Source organism: Misgurnus anguillicaudatus, chromosome 20 (assembly GCF_027580225.2).
Source record: "Misgurnus anguillicaudatus chromosome 20, ASM2758022v2, whole genome shotgun sequence".
NCBI lineage: Eukaryota > Metazoa > Chordata > Actinopteri > Cypriniformes > Cobitidae > Misgurnus > Misgurnus anguillicaudatus.
Window position 1 is genome coordinate 19,022,784 of NC_073356.2, and position 22,226 is coordinate 19,045,009.

Genomic DNA, 22,226 nt, shown 5'->3' on the forward strand with positions numbered 1-22,226 from the left:
AGTGTCTAATGTTATGTCTTTTGTGTTTCTTGGAGGAAAGTGAAGTTTGGGAACAACATATGGGTGACAAAATTATAGTTTTCATTTTGTCATCAGTTTGTTATGAATACTACACTCTGGTAAAAACATAAAAAATTAACGTGGAGTATTATGAAAGATGACTGGAGGTCTGTGGGTACAGATTGTCTGTAAATAGTTGACATATTGTAAACAGTAGCTGGTACACCAGGATGTCATTCAGATGTTATTAATATCTGCCACATCCTTCCATAGCAGAGCTTTTGGCAAAAATTGACCAGTGAAAGAGAAGTGAGCTATAATTAGGCAAACTGAATCCGGAGAGTACAATTTAGGTCCATCTGTTCAGATATAATGTCCAGATTTCTTTTGGTCAATGAAAGTATTCATATATACTGTCATCATATGTATTCATACTGTTTGAAACATCCACTCAGATCAAATTGTTTTGTATTTGATGTAACAGAAAATGCAACCTTACAAAAAAAGTACCATTGTCTATAAAAGTATAGCATTTGTATGAGATATCTCCTGTAAGCCTGTTAGATCCTGTGTTGGAGAGGATGTGGTTTAAAGATTGTTTTAGTTTGACCAGGTACACGTCTGTGGGTTTGGTGGTTAAAGGTGCTGTTTTATCCCAGGGGGCAAACAAGCTTATTGTTCGTGAGTGATGGGAAAAAGAAAGGACGCCGGCCACCCTGTTTAGTCAGGATGTGCACAGGCTCCTGCATGATTACTGTAGAATTATTCACTAGCGAGTTTCCCATCAGCGACAGAAACAATGGAGAGACGCTCAAAATCCTCCCCTTTCCCATGGGCTTCACAGTTCAGTTCCCACAACCGGCTCAGTCTGTCCCTCTTTGAACCTTTTAAGATACTGTAGTTACAAGAGTGACTTCCATATTCTTTAAAATGAGCCCCTAGAGTCTTATCAATAGCCTATTGTCCCATTCAAGATAAATTACTCTACGTTACACTACTTTTTGGCACATATGCAAACAAATACTTATCTGCTGCATCTCAAACATGTTCTTGTTATTTTTAAGTTCTAAAAACCTTGGTATACTTAAGTAGAGTATTTATGGTAAGCAGGGTCATTATTACAGAAACTTCCAGAACTGGCCGCTCATTAGCAAAGATGGCAGATTTCAAGGCGCCTTCTGAGAAATTTAAATGTAAAATGTGAAGGGGGTGAATGTAATGCTGGTGATTTTTTGTATGAGATATCACAGAATAACAATAATAATTGCCTGATTATTTTGTGTATGAGGCATCAAGCATTGATCTTCATCAGCAGTTTCATATTAATAAGCATTGCTTCTGAGAAACCACGCTGTGAGTCACCGTTTAAAGGTTAAAGATGCTGATGCACAATGAGTCACCGCTGCCCTGTATATGACCATGTCCAAACTCATCTCGGTTTGTCTTTTTTATAAGTAGTGGAGCTGTAGGCCAACATCCACCATTAGTTTTGCTTTAGTTATGCTATAATATGGGGTAGTCGTGGTGGACTAATGGTTAGAGAGTTGGCTTGTAAATCAAGAGTTGCCGGTTTGAGTCTCACTGAGGTGTCCTTAAGCAAGCCACCTGTCCCCATAGATATATACTCTAGATGTCGCCTTGGGGCTCTGAGCATGCGTCAAAACCGCCGCCATCTTGGAACAGGGGTCTTGTCATAGAAAGTATCTAGGTAAAGCTGCTATCTCCGCCTGTACTTCAAATTCATGAACGATGCCGGACTTTTATGCTGCGCATGGATGAAAGGGCTACTAGCACTATGCATTACAGTTAAAAAAAAGTAAATTTTCATAAAATCAAAACTTGTATTTTTTCCAGTACTAAATGCTAAATACATGTCTGACTGTTGAAACGAACCAAAAGAAAGCCAAGAAAACCGCGTTCATTACGATTTATGGTGATTTTATTTCCGTTACACCATTGCCTACAATGATGTGATGCGGGGTTCCCCTGTTTCAAGATGGCGGCTCTTTTTGACGCATTCAGTCCAATGGACTGCCGTAGCCAAGGCGACATCTAGTGTACATATCTATGACCTGTCCTCCAGTGCTCCCCAGGTGCTGCACTAATAGCTGCCCACTGCTCCGTGTTTGTGTGTGTGTGCGTGTGTTCACGAGTCACAACTGCCGGTGTGTGTGTTCACTACTAAGTGGATGGGTTAAATGCAAGGTCACATTCCAAGTAGGGGTTAACATACATTGGTTATTACTTCAGTTTCAGTTGATCTCACAAATTTCCGTGTTATAGTCACTGAATATTTTGCTCATTTATCCGTGTCATTGTCACGGATCTTCGCATGTTTCCGTGTCCGTACCACGGACTTTCTTTTCCGTGTCAGTTTCACGTATTGGTTAATCAATTGTTTTTCTTATTTTCTTACCATTTTCGCTTGGGTTTGGGGTTAGAATGACTTTCTCTTACATAAAATGACATCCAAACCCAACTCAAACCCTAACGTCAGGCGACGATTGTTTAAAAATCCTGAAAAAAGGTATAAACCAATAGTTAAAGTGACATACTAACCCAAACGCCAAATCTAACCCGAAACCCACGCGAAAATGGTTTAAAAATACGAAAAACCATTACGAATAAACATTATGTGAAACTGACACTGTCCGTACCACAAAGACTGTGGTACAGACACAGAAAAATGCGGAGATCCGTGACAATGACACAGATAAATTAGCAAAATATTCCGTGACTATGCCACAGAACTTTGGGAGATCGGATAAAATTTTTTATCTACCGATTGCCTCCTTGACTGTAAGTTTTGCATGCGGCACTCATAGTATTGTCATTTCATGTAATTCAAGGTTTCGGGAGTTGGTCAGGACTTCCTGAAACAGCCGCAAGTGGGATTTGACCAAAAACAATGTAACAATGCCCGTCACTGGACCATTGTAAGAGTGAACAACCACGTTAGCCCGTCCCTGGAGTGACCAATGGCGAAATAAAGGAAGTCCTATTAGCGCTTTTCCTGGTTACCTAATTTATTTATTTAACCATCTGTTTGATCATTTGATGGGAGTGCATTTATGTTTGTAAGCCTATAGACTGCAGTTTTGAAGGTTGTGACAAATATTCAGCTAAGTAACATTAAAGGCATACTCCACTTTTTTTGAAAATATGCTAATTTTCCAGCTCCCCTAGAGTTAAAAGACTAATATTGAAAGTTAACAAGGGGACTATTTTCGGATGCTGCGGAATATCATTGCCTCTGCTGCAGCCATGTTACAGCAGCAAAGTCCTTGATTCTTACGCCAGAATGAGAGTATAGTTCCTAGCCATATCGGCCTAGAAAATCACAACTTTTAATTTTCCGTCGGTTTTAGTACATGATGTAACTACAGAAGAGTCAAGTTTTAAATAGAAAAAACATAGAAACTCTTTGGTTATTTTTTAGCGCAAAGCTAATGGTCTAATCAGATTCAATGTATTATGCTAAGCTATGCTAAAAGTGCTACCGCCAGACCCAGAGATCAGCTGAATTGATTCCAAAACGGTAAAAATCAAATGTTTAACTCTAGGGGAGCTGGAAAATGGGCATATTTTCAAAAAAAGTGGTGTCCCTTTAAGTCAAGTCACTTTAATTTTATAACATAGTATAGAAACTCAGACTCACTCATTTTGTAATGTGCGTTATTGAGTATAGACTAAACATCCTTGTTATTTTTAGGCCTTTATTTTCCCGCTGTGGGATTGTGTGTGACTTCTTGTTATGGCTTTCATATCAGCTGACAGGAAGTATAAATTTGACCGTTTTAAAGCACATACATTTGCACATGTGGTGCTCCAGCCTTTATATCCCCTACAGGAAAAACATTGGCACTCAGGCATAATCCTCCACAGGAAGCAGGTTGACCGGCCATTCGAAGGCAACAAACAGCCCAATCCCAAGATGCTTCTTCATATATTAAAGGTATGTAGAATTCCCATGTTTTAATGTCCACTGTTGCCTGTATGAGAGATACATGGTATTAAGCATAAAATAGAATGCACCAGTGGTCGGCAAAACAATATCAGGATGCAGACGAAGGCCCGCAAGAGTGACAGCTCGTTTTCATTGGTGCTACTTTGTGCAAATCACCTAAGGGCAAGCAAGCTGGCAGTGTCCCTGCTGGGTTTCACAAATAGAATGACCTTTGTCCAATAAAAAAAAAAACTTGTCCTGTAAAAATGTATCTAGCAAAGTAATGACTCGAAGAGAGCAAGCGTGCAGGACTTTTTTGTTATTATGGATTTAAAATGGCACACATTCGTCTGCCTTTGTTTAATGCCTGGGTGTGCACATTAAAGCATAGTTGGCAATGCAACACAGATTTACAATTTCAGGCCGTGATTAAGCTTTTGTAGGTGTTTTCCACACCAAACTTTGTTTTCACTGTAAAACGGCTTTGCCAGCACACATAAAGAGAGAGAGTTTGATAGTGCACCGGGCAGGTCTTTCTTTCTTTGTCTTTCTCTTTGCTTGTTAACTGAAGGAAACTAAAAGGGTCAACCCTCACCAGCTGTTGACTGACCCACACATCTTGTGTAGCACCTCATAAGCTTTGTATTGGAACGAGATGACAGGCTAACGGTTTTTGCCGGCCAACTGCGATAGAGGGAACTATCCATTGAGCAAAGACAGGTTATGGTTGGCAACCCCACAAGCAAAAGACTCATTAATCTTTCATAAACTGGAGCCCAGCAGTGCAGATAACACCCCATAATAAAAACATGATCGCCATTAGCAACATACCATTTGATGAAAAAAGCACTTGTTGAGTGCTTTGCTGAAATGTAATTTTTACCATATTGTTTTGATTTGATTACTAAGTTCACTGAAATTCGCATGTCTGTACCGAACCTTACTGTAAATTCTCATCTTTTCTTGCTATACATATACTTTCTAATCATTGTGGAAAAAGCTCAAACATTGCTGGAAATGACTTCTGTGGACACGATAAAAGAAATGCAACAAGGCCTAAGTTACATACTGTAGGATGGCTGAATTGACAGTTTGATAATTTTAGAGTTAAAACAGTATCTCCATTTTTTTTAATTAATTTTAGCATTAAAAAAAAACTTTCCAGTGTGTATCATGTAATTTATAAAGAACAACTGCTTCATGTATCTGCTGTTCTAAATATGATTTAAAGCATATCAATATTAATTTCCTATTTGTATAACAAAATAGTGTGATAGTTCCCTCATAGAAATCATGGTGCTTTAAAGGTTCTTTATAAAACGGGCAGTTCTGGTTCTACATTCTGATTGGTTGAAACGCATTCTAAGCCGTGATAAAATACCCCGGTAAACCCACGGTTCAGACCGCATTACAGGAGTATCACTGCGCCACTGTTGCTGCGTACTGATTTATGAAAATAAACACCAGTCTTTAATCATATTTTTAATTTGTCTACAATTGCACAATTAATGGCGATATCAAGATAAATGTCAATAAAACATTTTGAGTCATCTCGTCGATAAAGAGAAAACGTTGTCTGAGGAGTTTATAACTCAAGTTCATACGTCCGCTATTATCCACTGGGTGGCGATTTTACCCAACTTAAACACTGACGCATTCACTCAACACTAAAAACAGCGTGTTTTGATCAGGCTCTGAATCTGATCTCTTACAAAAGTTCTTCACAAAAAATTTTTTATCTCCGCTTTTAGCTAAAAATTTGAGAGGTGATAAGAGAACAAATGAAGGTAGGATGAAACAGGGTTTTTTTGTTTGTTTGTGTTTATAAGCGGATGGTCTGTTCTTTCATTTGATATTTTATGTTTATTTAAAGAAGAAAATTTTTCTGCAAGGCATTAAACTAAAACTGGGTTGCAACTTAAAAAAAAAACAACGGGGAAAGAGTTAAGCATGCTTCCAAGCATATTTGATCATAAACGCAATAACCCCCGCGAAGCAGTGTGGTTACAGTGCATTTTATAACAGCTAACAACGGCCCTTAGCTGTTATAAAATGCACTGGTAACCCACTGCTTCTTGGGGCTTATTGCTTTATTATACCAATGCCATCAAACAATTTTTGATTCTTTGAATAAGCATTCAGCAAGGTTCTTAAAATATTTCTATTTTTTACATTTTTACAATCTAAAGATAGTTCAACTTAAAAAACTAAGTCACCTGGTTTCCATAAACATTTTGAGTTAATATAACTTAAAAATGAAGAGTTTAGTTCCAAAACGCAATAAATCAATTTTGATTAATTTGGGTAAAAATGTGTTTTCTATACCAATAAAGTGACAAGATGAAAACCACTATTTTCTGTTACAAACTTTCACATAGCATCTTTAGGTTATAACATAAATTTTCAAAGATAAATCGATTTTAAAAGATTTATTATAAAAACTGAATATTTTTTTTCCACAAAATGCAATAAATCCATGACCATGAATTCAAGTTTTTTTTTCAAAATACTATAAATCTATTGAATCAATATATGCTTACTTTGTCATATTAATAACACTGTCACTGCTGCTGTTATACTTGGGACTTCATCTCTCAACTTTTTTGACAGCGATCAGCTGTAAAATGTTTTGGTCCTGTTCGATTTTCGTTGGCTTTGAGTAAAATAATGGAAAGTTTTTCATAAGATCAATGTGTTAGCATGACAGAAGCTTGAAGCTGTCGGGAGAACAATTAACTGCCGTCATTTTTCTGTCTCCCGAGTGCCCCTCACGTAAATTATTCAGTGTTAATGGTTACGTTTATTTTCTTTAATTGTTTTTTTAAATTCTCATGTATCTTTGTTTTTATTGTGATTTTATTGTGTATCTATTATTTTTACATTTTCTTTTTTCTCTTTTATATATTGTTTCCTCATTTCTATGTAAAGCACTTTGAATGAAATGTGCTATACAAATAAACTTGCCTTACCTTGCCTATTCCCCGTCACAAAATATTAGTGCCGTTTATCGCGTATTGGGAAAAAGGGAGAAAAGATGACAGAATAACACAGTGGATATTGCATTTTGCGTAAAATTTCAGAATTTACTTTTTAATACTGACCTGATACAATACTGATTTTGGCGGTAAAAATGTTTTTTTAAATGGCGTTTATTATGTTTTGGAACCAAACTCTTCAAATATTAGTTGATACAACAATGATTTTTTTAAGTCAACTAATATTTGCTAAGTTCATTTAACTCAAAATTTGAAGGTAACCAGGTAACTTATTTTTTTAAGTTGAACCAACAAATCTTTTTTTACAGTGTACAATGAACATTTTGTGCAACAGAAAGGTTCTTTGGGTGATAAAGGTTTTATATAAAACCGTTCAGACAAAAATGGCTCTTCTATGGCATGGTAAAGCACCTTTATTTTTAAGAGTGTTGTTTAAATATGAAGATCATTAGATTACACCAACAAAGTGTTGTAATAGATTAATAAAACATTTTTAATAAAAGTAGATAAATATGAAAAAGATAAACAATATGAATTGATTTTAAATACATTAAATATTACATTTAGTTCACTTTCACATAATTCACTTTGATCTGAAATACAGTAAGGTATTAATTACCCAAGCTGTACCGTATTAAACATTTGCATTTATGCATTTGGCTGACGCTTTTATGCAAAGTGACCTGCAGTGCAGTACTTGACTTTAAAGCACCCTTCGGTTTGGCGTTTATTAATAGCCGTTGTGCTCGTTTCTTTCAGCTTTAAATATTTCTCGACTTGAGATTCTTTGATTTAATCACTGCTTGAGAGACCTTGTATCTAGTCACTCATCACGGAAGACAGTCCATCCCACTGCTCATTTCCCTGTTTATCCAAACAAAGGAAATGCCTCTCTAATGTACAGTAAACCACTTACAGTTATATACATGTGGCTGACTTTCACTGTACTGTTCCTCCCCAAAATTTGATCCTTGGTTCTCATTGTTCTGTTCTTTAAACGTAATGTTTGGCGAGTCTGTCATTGTTGTCAGTCTTATTGTGTTTTTTGTGAAAATGGTTTGTTGGGGGGCTTTTGTGCGTAGCTGGTTTCTCATTGTTTATGCAGTGTAGGTAGCTAGGGAGCATGTCCTCCATTGAGTGTGCTTCTCTGTTGTCCCATTTTAACCCTGATGCATGGTACCTATCATTGGTTATGGGTAGAAAGAGATGATCCCTCTCTTTAAATGTTGCTAACTGAACTTTAGCTTGTACAGATCGAGATGGATTCCTATCAATACGTTTACTAATGTCCTCCTGGCATTGATATTGCTTCTCTAGGCGGTAAGTTACCGCTAACCGAAGCAGGTGAAAAAGCTCAATGACATTGAGCAGAGCCGAGATCATGGCGATCACTTGCGTGTACACGGTGAATATAGTTTTTTCGGTGGGCCGTGAGACAAAGCAGTCGACTGTGTGAGGACATGGAGACCTCGTGCACTTGTACTTCGGCTCGACTACAAATCCATACAGGAACCACAGACCTACAATGAAGCCGATTTCTAGAATAACTTTCAGGGCTATGCTGGCAGCGTAAGCACACAACAGCCGTCCTTTTAGCTTTGGAGGTTCTGGAGCTCTACTTCTCTTTTCCGATGCTTTGTTTTCATCTTCTTCATCTTCCTCTTTTATGGCCTCCAGGGTACGCTCATTGGTTTTTCGATATCTTTGTCTTCTGCCCTCTTCTACTTTCTCTTCTTGCTTTCTCTTATCTGCAGCCTTGAGGGCCACGTAGCCGAAATAGAAAATAGTTGGCGTCGAGACGAAGATGACTTGCATAACAAAGTACCGGAAGTGGGAGATGGGGAACGCCTTGTCATAACAGACGGACATACAGCCGGGCTGTTTGGTATTGCAAAGGAAGCCAGACTGTTCGTCGTCCCATGCAGATTCCACCGCCGTGCCCAGCACAAGCATTCGGAAGAGGAAGAGCACGGTTAGCCACACACGCCCAATGCCTGTCGAATACTCCTGACCCCCTTCCAGCAGGTGCTCCAGAAAACCCCAGTCAGCTCTGGACATCCTCTACACCGGCAGAAACAAGAAGTATACACAAAATGAACATCTGTAGGAAGAGACAATTTTTATTGTGGGATCTGGGCAAACATCCCTACTGTAAGTAAGCATGACAGAAAACAGCAACATTATACTGAGCGGAAGGTACACAGTGTTCATCAATATTGCAAAACATGTTTTTTTCCTCTAAATTGTAAACATCATGAGTAAGACCACCACAAAAAAATAAAGTCACAGGTTCAAAGATTTAATAGGGAACAGGTTGATTCTGTTTGTAACTTTTGTCCTCCAATAACTAAAGCAGGTTGCATCTGGTAACATACGTAGGCTGTTTTCTATTTATGAGTCAAATTGCACAATTGTTATGGGTAATTTATAGTCTCTTTTTTTCATTTCAAAAGATTGAAAGAGAAGATTTGCACATTACAGTTTCCACAAATTATCCATTTGTTACATTTAAAAATAAACTTAACCCTAATGTGTTTTGTTATTTTTTAGTCTTAATTTGGCCACAACTTTCTCCGTGTTTCAGCAAATTGAATGATTTTTTTCTGACAAATCATATATTTACACATATTTTAAGATTTTTTTTCCCAAAAACTTAACAATATACCGTGGGCACATATTCTACCCTTACGTGTTGTGTACAAACCAGGGCCCTCATTTATAAAGCGTGCGTATGCACAGATTTGATCGTAAAGTGTGCGTAGGCAAAAATCCACGGCAAAGTTCATATTTATAAAAACTGTCTTTGTTGTGGAAAAGTGCTTAGCGCTACGTCAGGGTCTGAGCAGACGTACACACTTTTGCTTGTCCGATTGCTGCAGGTTTTTGGAAATATAAGCCATTCTTGCTGTTTGAAATTGGGTTTAAACATTGACAAGCGCTCTTTTGTATGTCTGACATTAAAGGCGGAGTGCACAATGTTTGAAAAACGCTTTGGAAAAGGAGACGGGCCGACTACCAAAACACACTTATAGCCAATCAGCAGTAAGGAGCGTGTCTACTAACCGACATCCTTGCCGGGTTGCGTATGTGTGGGGCGGGTCTTTTAAAAGAAGGTCCAGATTCTATTGGGGTGGGGGCGTGTTTGTTTAGGTGATTTCAAATATCAACATTGGCTTTCAAACATTGTGCACTCTGCCTTTAATTACACATCGTTTAAAGGCGGAGATCTGAAACTGCTTGGCTGCGCGCACAAGTTCAAGTTCATTTGCGATTTATAGATTTGAAAGGGGTACGTTCGGTTTATAAATCACACGTACGCATTTTGTTAAATGATCGTAAGATCAAATGTAGGATGGTTTTTACGCAGCATTTTATAAATGAGGCCCTAGAAATTAAGCTCTGTTTTTTGCACTTGCTACTAAAGGGTTAATGGTACCACATGGTGTTCAATAGTAAAACTGACAAATTTTACCTCTTTGCAAAAGGAAAAACCACAAAGAATCAAGAATGCATGATTATAAGGTGTCATTGCTTTGCAATAAATAAATGTTGTTATAATGGAAGTCAATGGTGCAAAAATGGCCACAAACCATAAATGAGGGGGGGGAATTTAAATCTGATGCTGCACAAAAACTAAAAATGCATCAAAGCTAATGGTTTTACTAATCTTTGGCATGCCCAAGACTGTGAAAAAGGTGAAAAAATCCAGTCCACAATCACTTTTTATATTGAAAATCAGGCATTTTGTGTTTTTTTTCCCATATTATGAGATTTTTTTAAAGATGTAAACTAAATCTAAATCTAGGTCTGAGCAAAAGTGTGCCGTTTTGGGTGTGTCATTTAAAATGCAAATGAGCGGATGAAGTGCAAACACTGATCACCACGATGGTGGTTTGTTGCAATTGAAACTCAATTGTGCCTTGAATGATTTTCTTTCTCTCTCTTTCTCTCTGTACTAAATGGCTGTGCTGTGGTTGGATAGTGCAGATAAAGGGGGCGGTATTATCCTATTCTGACATCACAATAGGAGCCAAATTACAATGAACTTTTTTTCACATGCTTGCAGATAATGGTTTACCAAAACTAAGTTACTGGGTTGATCTTTTTCACATTTTCTAGGTTTGATAGAAGCACCGGGGACACAATTATAGCAGTTAAACATGGAAAAAGTCAGATTTTCATAATATGTCCCCTTTAAATCAGTGGCATCACTTATGAACTTGGCAATTAAAGAGTTAAAATCATGAACTTTTTGGAAACATTTGGTAGTTTTGATCAGTACTGAGGTTGATTAACAGATTTATGCAAAAAAAATTGAAAAACAATATTAATCTGATACATTTTTACAGCCTTTTAATTTAGTGGCCATTTTTGGCCAACAACACGAAAGGGTAGTGAATTGGAACAATGTATAAGGTTAATCAGTAATATATTTCATATATTAACAAATAAATCAAGGTTTTGTTTTACTGACAAACTTAATTTATCGATTGTAGCCTAATATACAACTTTATACATAAATTATTTGAAATTACTGTCAGAGTTAACTCCAACAAGAAATAGAGACTAAATGACCCTCAAAAGAATGCTATGGAGAATGGATCATGAATCCCGGCAATGACCTGTCATTAGAAATTAAATTATCACAGACAGAAAGTGTTATAATCAGTTTTCAAGCATGAACTTCTGAAGAGAAAGCATCTGTGTCTTCTTTTTGAAGACTCATGGGACTCAGCAAAGCGTTCCAGCTCGAAATGACTCGCGTTTGTGTAAACACCACATACACTGTTCATTCCCAGACTGCTCTTATCTGTTTATTCGTTTATTTTCTTGTTTTCTTCTTTCAGCAGACCTGGTTTGTTTATGTGGTCGATTCATTCAAACATTACATAACTGTTTAAACCTAAATAATAATAGTAAAAATGTGTTATTTCAATATTTTGCCCCCTGGCCACGAGGAAGATCTTAAACAGATAAAGTTTTTGCATTGTTTGGCCCCAGGGGAAAATCAGAAGCCTTTAGATGGCTTATATAACAGAGAAATATGAATTCTCAGAATTTTTCTCTCTCTCTGCCTTTTTGTCTTTCTTCAGCTTAAATGTTTGGTTTTTAAATAAAAATAGCAAAATAATAACTAAAGGTCCTTTATAAATGTACTATATAACAGTCCAATAGTTTTTGTACATTCAATTATTAACAAAATGACTATTTGGATATATGTAAAATGTTGCTATTATTCAAAACTACTATCAAATGTTAATGTTAGTTCAGAAACTTGGTTATATATACAGTATATAGTCAGTTGTGTTAGGTTATTATATAACAGATCAAACTCTACAGGAAAGATGATTTATAAGACATAAGCTTACCTGTAAGCCCTGCGTAATGTTTATCTTTACTATCCGTGTGAGGAGATTCTGCCACTGAGACTCTTACAAGCACTTGCCGTTGAGGCTCTTAATCAGAAAAAGAAACGAATGAGGGAAAGGAAACTTTCCCATGCTTTTTAGTGGCCCTCCCACAGGAACTCGTGCAGGAAAAGGAACGGACGGGTTCAAAAATAGATTCCCTTCACTTTGGAAAGGCCAATCTGGTCATGGGCTAAAGTGCAGTGTTTGAAGACGCATACTTTGGGTGGTAAATAATATTTTTGCTTACATGGTTTAAAATAATAAGTATTATTAGTGTGGGGGTACAATCTCCTCCCATGTGCAGTCTGAATCAAATTACATCTTTATTTTTATTTATAACTATTAATATCACATTTTTTCCAATCTTATTGATGTGTACTATGTGTGTGTGTGTGTATACTCAACTTTACCTCCCTTTGGGTCCTAGGATGTAACACAACCTCTCTAGATGAAGATCTGTGTATTCTTCATAATCACCACTGGATGGCGATATAGACTAGTGATGTAATGACAAAAGGACTGTGAGAATTGTAAAGAAGACCAACTACATTTTAGCATTACCTGGTACTCCAGCCATCCCTGACTATGGCCAATGAGGAAAAAAAATGCGTTATGAAAGTGTGCTACATTAATTCACAGACATACATATTGCTACTCTCAGGCTTATTTTAGCAAATACTTTGTAAAATTTGGCATTCAAAGAAAAGCGTATTTATTGACTCAGGTTGCCTGCATGCCTCAAAGGGCTGTGATCTGTATTTTTAAAATATTTTTCTCATCTAAATACATAAGTTTATACAACTGGGAAAATATCTGTTTAAAGTGATTATTTTATTTAAACCAAGCCTGTCGTGAGCCCGCATGTGAAATTTTAGAGGAGTAATATTAATAATTCATGCGCATATGAAATATTCATATTTACAATGCTTTTCATCCTCAGCCTTTGTTTACTGAATTTTGATAACATGTTAGTTGGCTACAGTTAAAACAGACCATACAGGAGACACCAAGTTTTAAAGTATTAATGCTTAATTTTAGATAAGCCCAAAAAACGTCCCGAGTATTTATTTTATTGAACAACCTTAGTGTTTATTTCCCAGGGTCATCTTTTCCTTTTACTCAGCACTGCAGAGACCACAAGCAGTTTTCCAGCGACCACTCCAATCAGTGCTGCGCCATTAAAACTGTCAATATGCTGATAGGTTACAGACATAAAGACCAGCGTTTAATCTGGAGGCAGGTTACGGGTAAGAAAGCATTTCAAAAAGCTGCTTAAGTTGATAGTGAATCACCCTGGCCAACGGGGGGTGGAGATGCCATGGTTTAAAACTCAACCATTACTGAAATATGTTATTCATCACACGATTTTGCATTTAGTATATCACACCTCAATATTGTCATAGGGAACACTTTATAAGGGTAGTCGCAGCATTATTATATGTTTGTGCCATCTTTTCAGAGAAACATTTAGGCCTGGCGATAGAGAGGAGACAGCTGTGTGGGGGCACACATCCGGGATTGGTCAATAACTATCACTTGCTTCATGTTCGCTGATTCAGAGTACACATGCGAGGTGGAGACTGTGACCAAAAACTAAATTCAGAGGTGACCTTTAGCTGTGATATGACACAAACCTCACTGGAAATTTGATTTGTGTTTTGTTCCATCTTGTGATTGTCAGCATAGACTGTGTGATGGAGATGCGTCCTGTTGTGCATCACAAAGCCCCGTGATTGGTTGGGTAAATATCATTGCCCTCAATCATTGCCTGTCCCATATGTCATTTATGATTGTATGAAATGTGCACAATGTGGAAATATAATCATGTTTATGAATCATGAATAGCTTTGAGCATAACTCTGGTATAAATGTTGTGAGCACGGATGGTGAACACACAGATCACCATCACCACCAGTCTGGTACACGACACAGCACATACGCCGCTCTTAAAATAATTGAAGACCCAATGTCAGATTTCAAAATCGTAGTTTCAATCGCTGTTTCTGCTGACACAGAGCATCGACTACAGTCATACAGTGTGCCAGGGATCGCTCAGCTATGTAATGGTACACAGTAAACCTAACTTCTATAATTATGTGCCTATGACTTCTTTCCATGTGTTTTTCATATTATACAAACCCTGGCCTAGAAGGTAATATCACACACATTTAACCCTGGAGAACCCAAGAACCTTTATCTTAGCATCAATTAACATTGGCCAAATTTGACCAGTGGGTTCTCCAGGGTTAAATTTATTTCTCTAAATGATAATTTGCTATGTCCTGCAATTACCTTCCACCAGATGTTTTGCGCTGACGACTTTCATCCATATAAACCTGTAATCGACAATTATAGTCCATTGTAGTAGTGTTGAGTCTCATGTGACCTGCAACGAAATGAATGCATTAATGATACGTATGCAGTTGCATTGAGTCTGAGCATTGTTTATCACTGTTGCTGAAACTTACATCAGAGATTCATATTCCAAAGATGCTTATTAAAGTTTGGGAAATGGGATATACTGTAATCATATACTGTTGTTTAGTATTGCAAGATATACTGTAAATGCGTATGATGCAAAGCTAGACTTTTGGATTATAGGGACATCTGAGCAATCTACTATGTGACACTCAGCTGACTGTTTGAATCAGCTGGGTTGGTAAAATACTTAAAATGCTAAGCAGGTACTTTAGATTTTTTCAATGCATGCATTAGGTACTGTACTCAAATTTCAAGTTGATGTATGGGCTCTCTAAATCACCCTAGATTTGCATTTCCTTGAGGAAAAGTCAGTTGCATGAGAGGCAGCGAAGTGACGTTTGAACAGCTGTATACCCAAATATAGACAGATGGAGGCAAAGATACAGAGACTCGTCAATTACAGTTCAGTTTTCATCTGTAACCCAGATGTTTGATAAACCAATCACTATTAAGCATGACAACAGTACAGTGTTGTCATAAGTGAGAAGTAACACTGCAAAAAATGACTTTATATGTTGTATTTTTGTCTTGTTATAGTACAAATATCTAAAATGTTTTAAATCAAGATGTATTTTTTAAATCAAGTTTTAAAAAAAATTTAAATCAAGATTTTCTTGAAAAAAAAATATTTTAGACAAAAAATATAAAATTTAAGTGAATTTATGCTTAAAACAAGCAAAAAGAAAAAAAAATCTGCCAATGGGGTGAGACTTTTTTCTTAAATTAAAGGCGCTCTAAGCGAATCTGTGTGACGTTACTTTTGTTAATATTTGAACTGTTTTCAAACAAACGGAGAGTAGCTAACTCCTCCCCTTCCCTCCCGTGCTTTCATGAAAGCGCCCAATCCCCACCTCCAAATCCTTCTTTTCGGTTATTGGCTGGAACACTTTGTTATGATTTCTGTTTGTAGGTTTGGCCACTTTGTTTTTATTGCAGTTTGTGGAGCCTGGGCTGTCTGAGATCGCATTTTTTTACAGTTTACAGGCAGCAAGCAGATAGTGAGGAGATGTTTGCTGTATGTAACAAAAAATGTTTTATGGTCTAAAACGCGTGAATTCGCTTAGAGCACCTTTAAGTGTTTAAAGGTCCCTTTCTTTCTGTGTTTTTAAAGCTTTGATTGTATTTACAGTGGACATTGTGTTCATGTTTCACGTGTAAAAAACGCAGTATTTTTCACACAATTTACTTATTTGTATAGCCCTGTTTTCACTGTCCTCAAAACAGGCTGATGTCTTCCTTGTTATATGAAGTCCCTCCTTTAGAAATATGTATCGAGTTCTGATTGTGTAGCTTGTTTATTGTATTGTGATCATAGACAGTAAAAAAAATGGACACAGCAACCCCATTGGATTTAATGGAGACAAGTAAAGTCAATTAGAAGCACGCACTTCCTGGGGGTCGAGCGTACTGCGCAGACTCAAACTAAGCTTGATGATAGATGTGACGTGAGCAACCTGTCTGACAATTTTAAGTATTCTAATAGCTGTGCCAAGAGAAATCTGAATCACCCACCGAATCCTCAAAACATTGAACAATTTTGTCCCTAGCTTTTATGGACTTTCTATGGGCTTCTCCCTTGACTTTATGCCTCCACGTCCCCCCCGATTGCCTCATAGACAGTAAAAGATTGCCTGTGAGCTTCTCTTCCTGTTCATATGGTAATTTCTCTACTGTGCGACAGGGAGTCAAAGGTTATGACGCAATCGTTAGCCTATTTTTACAAAAACTGCTTCTAATGGTAAAGTTATTCGCTGTCAAAGTGAGGCCACAATGAATGGGAGTCAATGGAATGCTAACACCAGGTGGGGGTCCGCTAATCAATGGCAAGCTTTAATATAATATGAAACCCTGCCCCCCTGGTTGTGATTCGATAGCAGCTTAGCTTGCTGTTAGCTTAGCTTGCTGTTAGCTTAGCTGGCGACTGACGTATTCCTGTGTGCGGAGGTTAGCCAACAAACTGTTCTAGTGACGTCATTAAAGCAGGAAGTAGAGGGCTGTAGTCCAAACCGGCCGTTCGCTGTATTGAAAGGCGAATTCTGTTACAGAAAATATATCACTTGGCAGTGAACTTTCAGCTTTATCATTTTACAGGTATTATTTATGCTATTATAGCAACATTACACACTAACTAGGGTTTAAAAATGGGATCAGAAAGAATGTGACCTTTAATTAAAAAAATGACTTATTTCAAGATTTTTTTCTCACCCCATTAGCAGATGTGCTTGTTTTAAGCACAAATTCACTTAAATTGTATATTTGTGTCTAAAAACTAGACTTATTTTCTTAGGTCATTTTGCTCATTAAGAAAATGCATCTTAATTTAAGAATTTTTTGATATTTGTACTGAAAACAAGACAAAAATGGAGTGTAATGGTAAACGTGTTGTCAGTGTTAGTCAATGGGACTTGCTGTTGTGATGGAGCTTGTGAGTCGCTGGCCAAGGTGCTGAACACGATTAAATCAAGACACAGACATTCACACCTATACATCTTACTTTTCTTGAAAATTTTGTTCCCATTGGATTTTGGCAGTTGACGTATTGTTTAGACTTCCGTTTGGATAGGCATGCATGTTATTATACTGCTTACATATTGATGTCATATTTCCGTAGGCCTGATTACGTGTGCGGAGGTCTGCGAGGTTTCGCTGCATTTATTTGCAGCGAGTTTGTGAATTGACACCAGAGGCTGTGAAAATAACCAGCATTATGGTTAAACGCTGTAATCATTTCTTCTGAATATGAAACGGATAAGCCAGTGTGTTAATGTTACCACATTACAATTTTGAGCGGCGTAATTCCCATTTGGTGTTTTAATGAATGACCAAGATAGACTAAAATAAATAAAAGAAGACAAGATTATTGAAGTTTTGACCTTAAAAGAATCGCTGGTTTATTTCCTTAATCCTTTGGTCTTATAAAATGTATTTATACAATTCTGTTTAGAGTGAATGTAAGTCAGACATTTTTTCTTGTATTTTCAAGGGCGTCTGAGGCGTACGTGTTATTACGTTGAAACAGTAATTCAATTCATTAAAGCTTTTAAACTGACCTTGGTTTTTCTTAGCCCTTAAAAGGGTTAAACCCATTTTCTTTCTCAATTTTTGTAAGATAGAGAATAAAAGGACTTGTGTTCATTTCATGTATTGCATTTGTCAAACTAGCATTTTGCTTTTATCTGGAAAAATCATGAGATAGAAGCACTCGGAAGGCTTTTCCTATACCACTTCTTTGTTTCAACCATTACGAAAATACGAACATTTACTGGTTTAGTATAACCATGTTTTTATTGTTTTGTTTTATTGTAGTAAATGCAATAATACATGTATTTAAACTGTGGTAAATACAAATGATAATCAATTCGCAAGAAAAAGCATGGTTTCTTCACTTTTACTATAATATGGTTCATTTTGCTGAAGGAAGCACTAAACAGTACCAGACAGCCTCCATTGCATGCCCATACATAGGCTAATGGCGACTATTTTCATGTTTAACTTATAAGACACCATACAATGAAAACATATTAATTTAATAGGAAACACGTTTTGCTGTGGATGCATGTGCATGTTGTCGTAGCAAGAGCGCATCTCTGCGCCCCTCCTCTAACTGAGGTGCAGCAAGACCAATGGAAACGCGCGGCTGGGACGGAGGGGAATCCTGCGCGCTGCTGTCAGCATCTCAAACAGCGGCGAGTACCGGACCGTCAGCACGAACCTAATCATCAACCCGGAGGAATATTAATACTACCAGTACGGAAATGCGCGACTGACCCGTTAAACTTAGAAGCAAGGTAAGCATAATTTGGTTGCGGGTTTGTTAACGCATTGCACGAGCTAGTAAATTAGTGCTTTTGTTGCTACTGATTGGTTATATGCAAACATGACTTGGAAGCTGTCACCATGTGTGTACTGAACGAACCGGTCGGTGTAATTTTCCAGAGGTTTAATTGGCAGGGTTGAATAAGAGATCTATGCAGATGTGAACTTGACAGCACTTAGAAGTTTGGTCACGGAGGGAACCGGGCACACACCCGTGGACCCGTGACGAATCGGAGCAGTTTGAGGGCTGATCAAAACGTCAGGGACCTCTGGACCTTGGAGCAACTTAAGTTAATGAATAAATTATTGGTGACCGTGCTTCAGCACAGGGATGCGCTAAGCGGTTTCACACTCACAGTTAAACCATTACGCGTCGAGGTGGATGTTGGAGAATTGCAGATTTTAGTGGGCTAACAAAGCAAAGACTATTGTGCTATTGGCTTGCGGTCTCACTTAAAAGACTGTGTAGTGTAGCCCGCAAATGTACGCATGTGCATGGGTACAGTATGCAAACTGGGCGAATGCTGTGATTTCTTGCATGGTTATGTGAGGAACATGTGTTTATTGCATTAAATACTGTACCACTGCCACGTACTTTACAGTGTTAATGAACTAATTTGATGTTAAACCGGAAATGAGTTTTTTTTTGTGCAGATGTGATAGTGTTTTTTTCTTCAGGTTAGGTGAGATAGTTTAAGATGGACAGTCTTTACTGTGCATTAGGTCCACCAATGTCATGCATCAATCATTTGCATTGATCTCACTTTTGTTTGATGTCTTGATGTTTTGGCTTTCCATTCTGATGTGTAGTTTCAGTGTGCGCCGCCCAAGCAAGGAGAAACTGAAAAAGTAGGTTAACTAACTGCTCATTGACTCAATTATATTTCGCCCTTATTTAGAAAAATGACACACGGACGGACCACTGTGTTTGATTTATTTGGCTCCGCTCCTATAGAGACTTGTGCTTGAAGGGATAGAAAAGAAATACCTACTGTAATCGTTTGGGAAGAAGAAAAGATCAGTGCTAATTATTCGAAGATAAACGCTTTCGTTATTTATATCCATAAAATCCATTTAATTCTTCCCATTGTCACATTAAGACTTAGAAAAAAAGGAGCTTATGGTGCATACATGATTATGTGTTGATCTAATTTTTAAGTCTGGCAAAAGCCCATCCAACGGGATAGGGCCAAAAAGCATTATAGGCCTTGCTGATGGTATAGGTTGGTGTAGAGTTTCTTACATTCCTCAGGCAAACGAAACATTATATCCTTTGATATTGAATTGTACACATTACAAGAAAATGGTTTAATTTGTGTGATGCAGAGATTGTTTAAGCAAGCAGATGTTTTTAATTCATTCATAGACCATTGCCGTACCACCACCTGCCGTTTATAAGAGAAGTCTTTGGGAGCTACAGCAAGCTATCTGTCTGTGCTTACTTATTTTGAACACCAATGAGAAGTTTAAAAGACATTTTTATCGACATTTTTATATAAGGTTCTCCTTCGCTCAAATGTATATGCCCTCATCTTCTCTTAACTCATGATGCCTATTGATTTACTCCAAGTAGTCATATATAGACACACTTATTAGTGCACTTCTGGGATTCGAGGCCATGGATTTACACACTACGTTTAAAGAAGTGATTGGTCCTTACCTAGCCACATAAAAGCCACTAAAACACAATAGACCAGATTGAACATCCAGTAATAAAGAGCCCATTTGGCGTTCTGCGTATCAATAAAAGAGTTTGCTGGGAACCGAGTGCTTTATGAGACAGCCTTGAATATGGAGGGGAATGGGAAGTCCATATATGGGCAGATCATTTTCTATGGCTTACGGAGGGAATGTTAACGATTGCTAGTATAATAGCAGGAAAGGTGCTGCCATTTTGCCTCGTGTTTTAGGTGCTTTTCCATATGATTAGGTTTGCTATTCTGGGTGATGGGAAAGGCTTTGCCAATGACTAAGTGCCATTCATTGACACATCAGGAACTGGCAGCCATTGTTTAACTAATTATTATAATCATGCTGGTGGGTCATTGTGTGGTGTGTCAGGAAAAGGCAGAATACGATTATTTTGATCCCTTTACAGAAACTCATAAAAAGTGATTTCTGGGCTGTAAACTGGCATGTTAAAAAGACAAGAGCCCAGTTAGATGAAAACACCCAAATCGATAGCCTGTAACGGGATTTGTAGCATAGTGCCGTTGAAATATTGTCTAATATTTTGACAGTTTTCCATTTGTGTATTCCGTAAAAAAGCACACGAGTCTCGTACACAGCAAGAGGAAAAAGATGATGTAATATGTGGAAAGATTTTAAATAACCTTCAAACGGATCAAGCGCATTCGGGGAACATCGATACATGACTAGGAACTTAAAGATGCGGTGAATAATTGGCACAAATGTGTCTGCACAGAGAAAACAAATTACATTTTTGTCCACGTGGTTATGCTCTGTGAACTTGTTCTCTGAGAAATCGTCCCCCTTCGCCGTGCCGACACCAGTTCAGTCCAGTTCAGGGCACGTGTGAGCGGACCCAGCAGGCCTTTAGCTGGGATAACTGAGCACTGCAGTGCTACTGATGCACAGTTCAGAGAAACAGGCACATCAGAGGAAGACTGAAGAGCAAAGTGAATGGAGAACGAGTGAGGAGAGTGAAGAAAGGAGGCTGATATGCACGTGGATTGAGAGGTCTGCAGAGAAAACTGGGAGAAGAAGGCTGTCTATATATATATATATATATATATATGAATTACTTGACTTAGAAGTTGATATGCTTAATGGTCTAATTATACTGTGATTATAAAATCGGTTCTGATCCCATAATCTGAACCTTTCTTCACATGCATACAGCTTTAGGCTGTAGCTCAGAAATATGATTATAATGATTATACGGTTACAAAAGGCAATCTGGTCTTTTAGGTGATATATAGTGATGGCCAGGAGAGACTTATGAGACCACTCATAAGATTTCATCTTGTTATTCTGGTTTTGGAATATATACAAAAGTTTATGATTTCTTGCCTAAAACCTCATAAAGAAACAGATTTTCAGTGTGGTCTGAATAAATAAATAACCTAGGGCTGTCTCTGATGTTTTTGGATTTAACTAATATGGAGGTCTGATTATGGAGGTTCTCCTCCAGCTGTTTCCAGGGATGATTAGAAAGATACGGGGAAAACATAAGGGGAAAGCAAAAGAAGTGAGTGAGACATAAAAGATGAAAGGGAGCTGGTAGAGGAATAATAGAGAAGAGAGATTGGCTCAATGATTCAGAATGAAGGGATGACACGTCGAAGTAGATGAATGAAGGATTGAAGGGAACAGAGAGGCTATGAAGGTGAAAAATATGATAGAAAGGAGCATATTCAAGATGGTCCTGCTGTAGTCGTGCTCTCCATTTAATTTCCTGTCTTTTTTCTGGCTTGCTCTCCTCTCTTCCAACCAGGCCATGACAGCACCACATGCAGGTTTTAGGATGGGATTGCGCTAGGATTTAAATAGATAATGGCAGGCTAACGGTTGTTGGCTGATGAATTATTTACTGGAACCTCAAGACATTGTTGC

General features: G+C 37.7%; 2 protein-coding genes across 3 annotated transcripts in view; one reads left to right on the top strand and one right to left on the bottom strand.

Annotated features, from left to right (window-relative positions):
• Positions 1-7,311: 7,311 nt before the first annotated feature.
• On the bottom strand, positions 7,312-12,441 carry gja4 (gap junction protein alpha 4). 2 transcript variants are annotated; one of them, XM_073858251.1, is made up of 2 exons: positions 12,312-12,441; positions 7,312-9,003 (listed from the first exon to the last, which is right to left on the bottom strand). In XM_073858251.1, the coding sequence occupies exon 2, from the start codon at positions 8,998-9,000 to the stop codon at positions 7,936-7,938; it is 1,065 nt and encodes a 354-aa protein (XP_073714352.1). In that variant the 5' UTR covers positions 9,001-9,003; positions 12,312-12,441; the 3' UTR covers positions 7,312-7,935. The 2 variants fall into 2 exon arrangements, with proteins under 2 accessions (XP_073714352.1, XP_073714351.1); XM_073858250.1 differs by having other exon boundaries at positions 7,312-9,043; positions 12,312-12,428.
• Positions 12,442-18,481: 6,040 nt separating this feature from the next.
• The window catches only part of dlgap3 (discs, large (Drosophila) homolog-associated protein 3), a 177,188-nt gene continuing 173,443 nt past the window's right edge, over positions 18,482-22,226 (top strand). The window contains exon 1 of the mRNA XM_055219804.2: positions 18,482-18,622. The gene's annotated coding sequence lies outside the window, so the exon portion shown is untranslated. The remainder of the gene's footprint in view (positions 18,623-22,226) is intronic.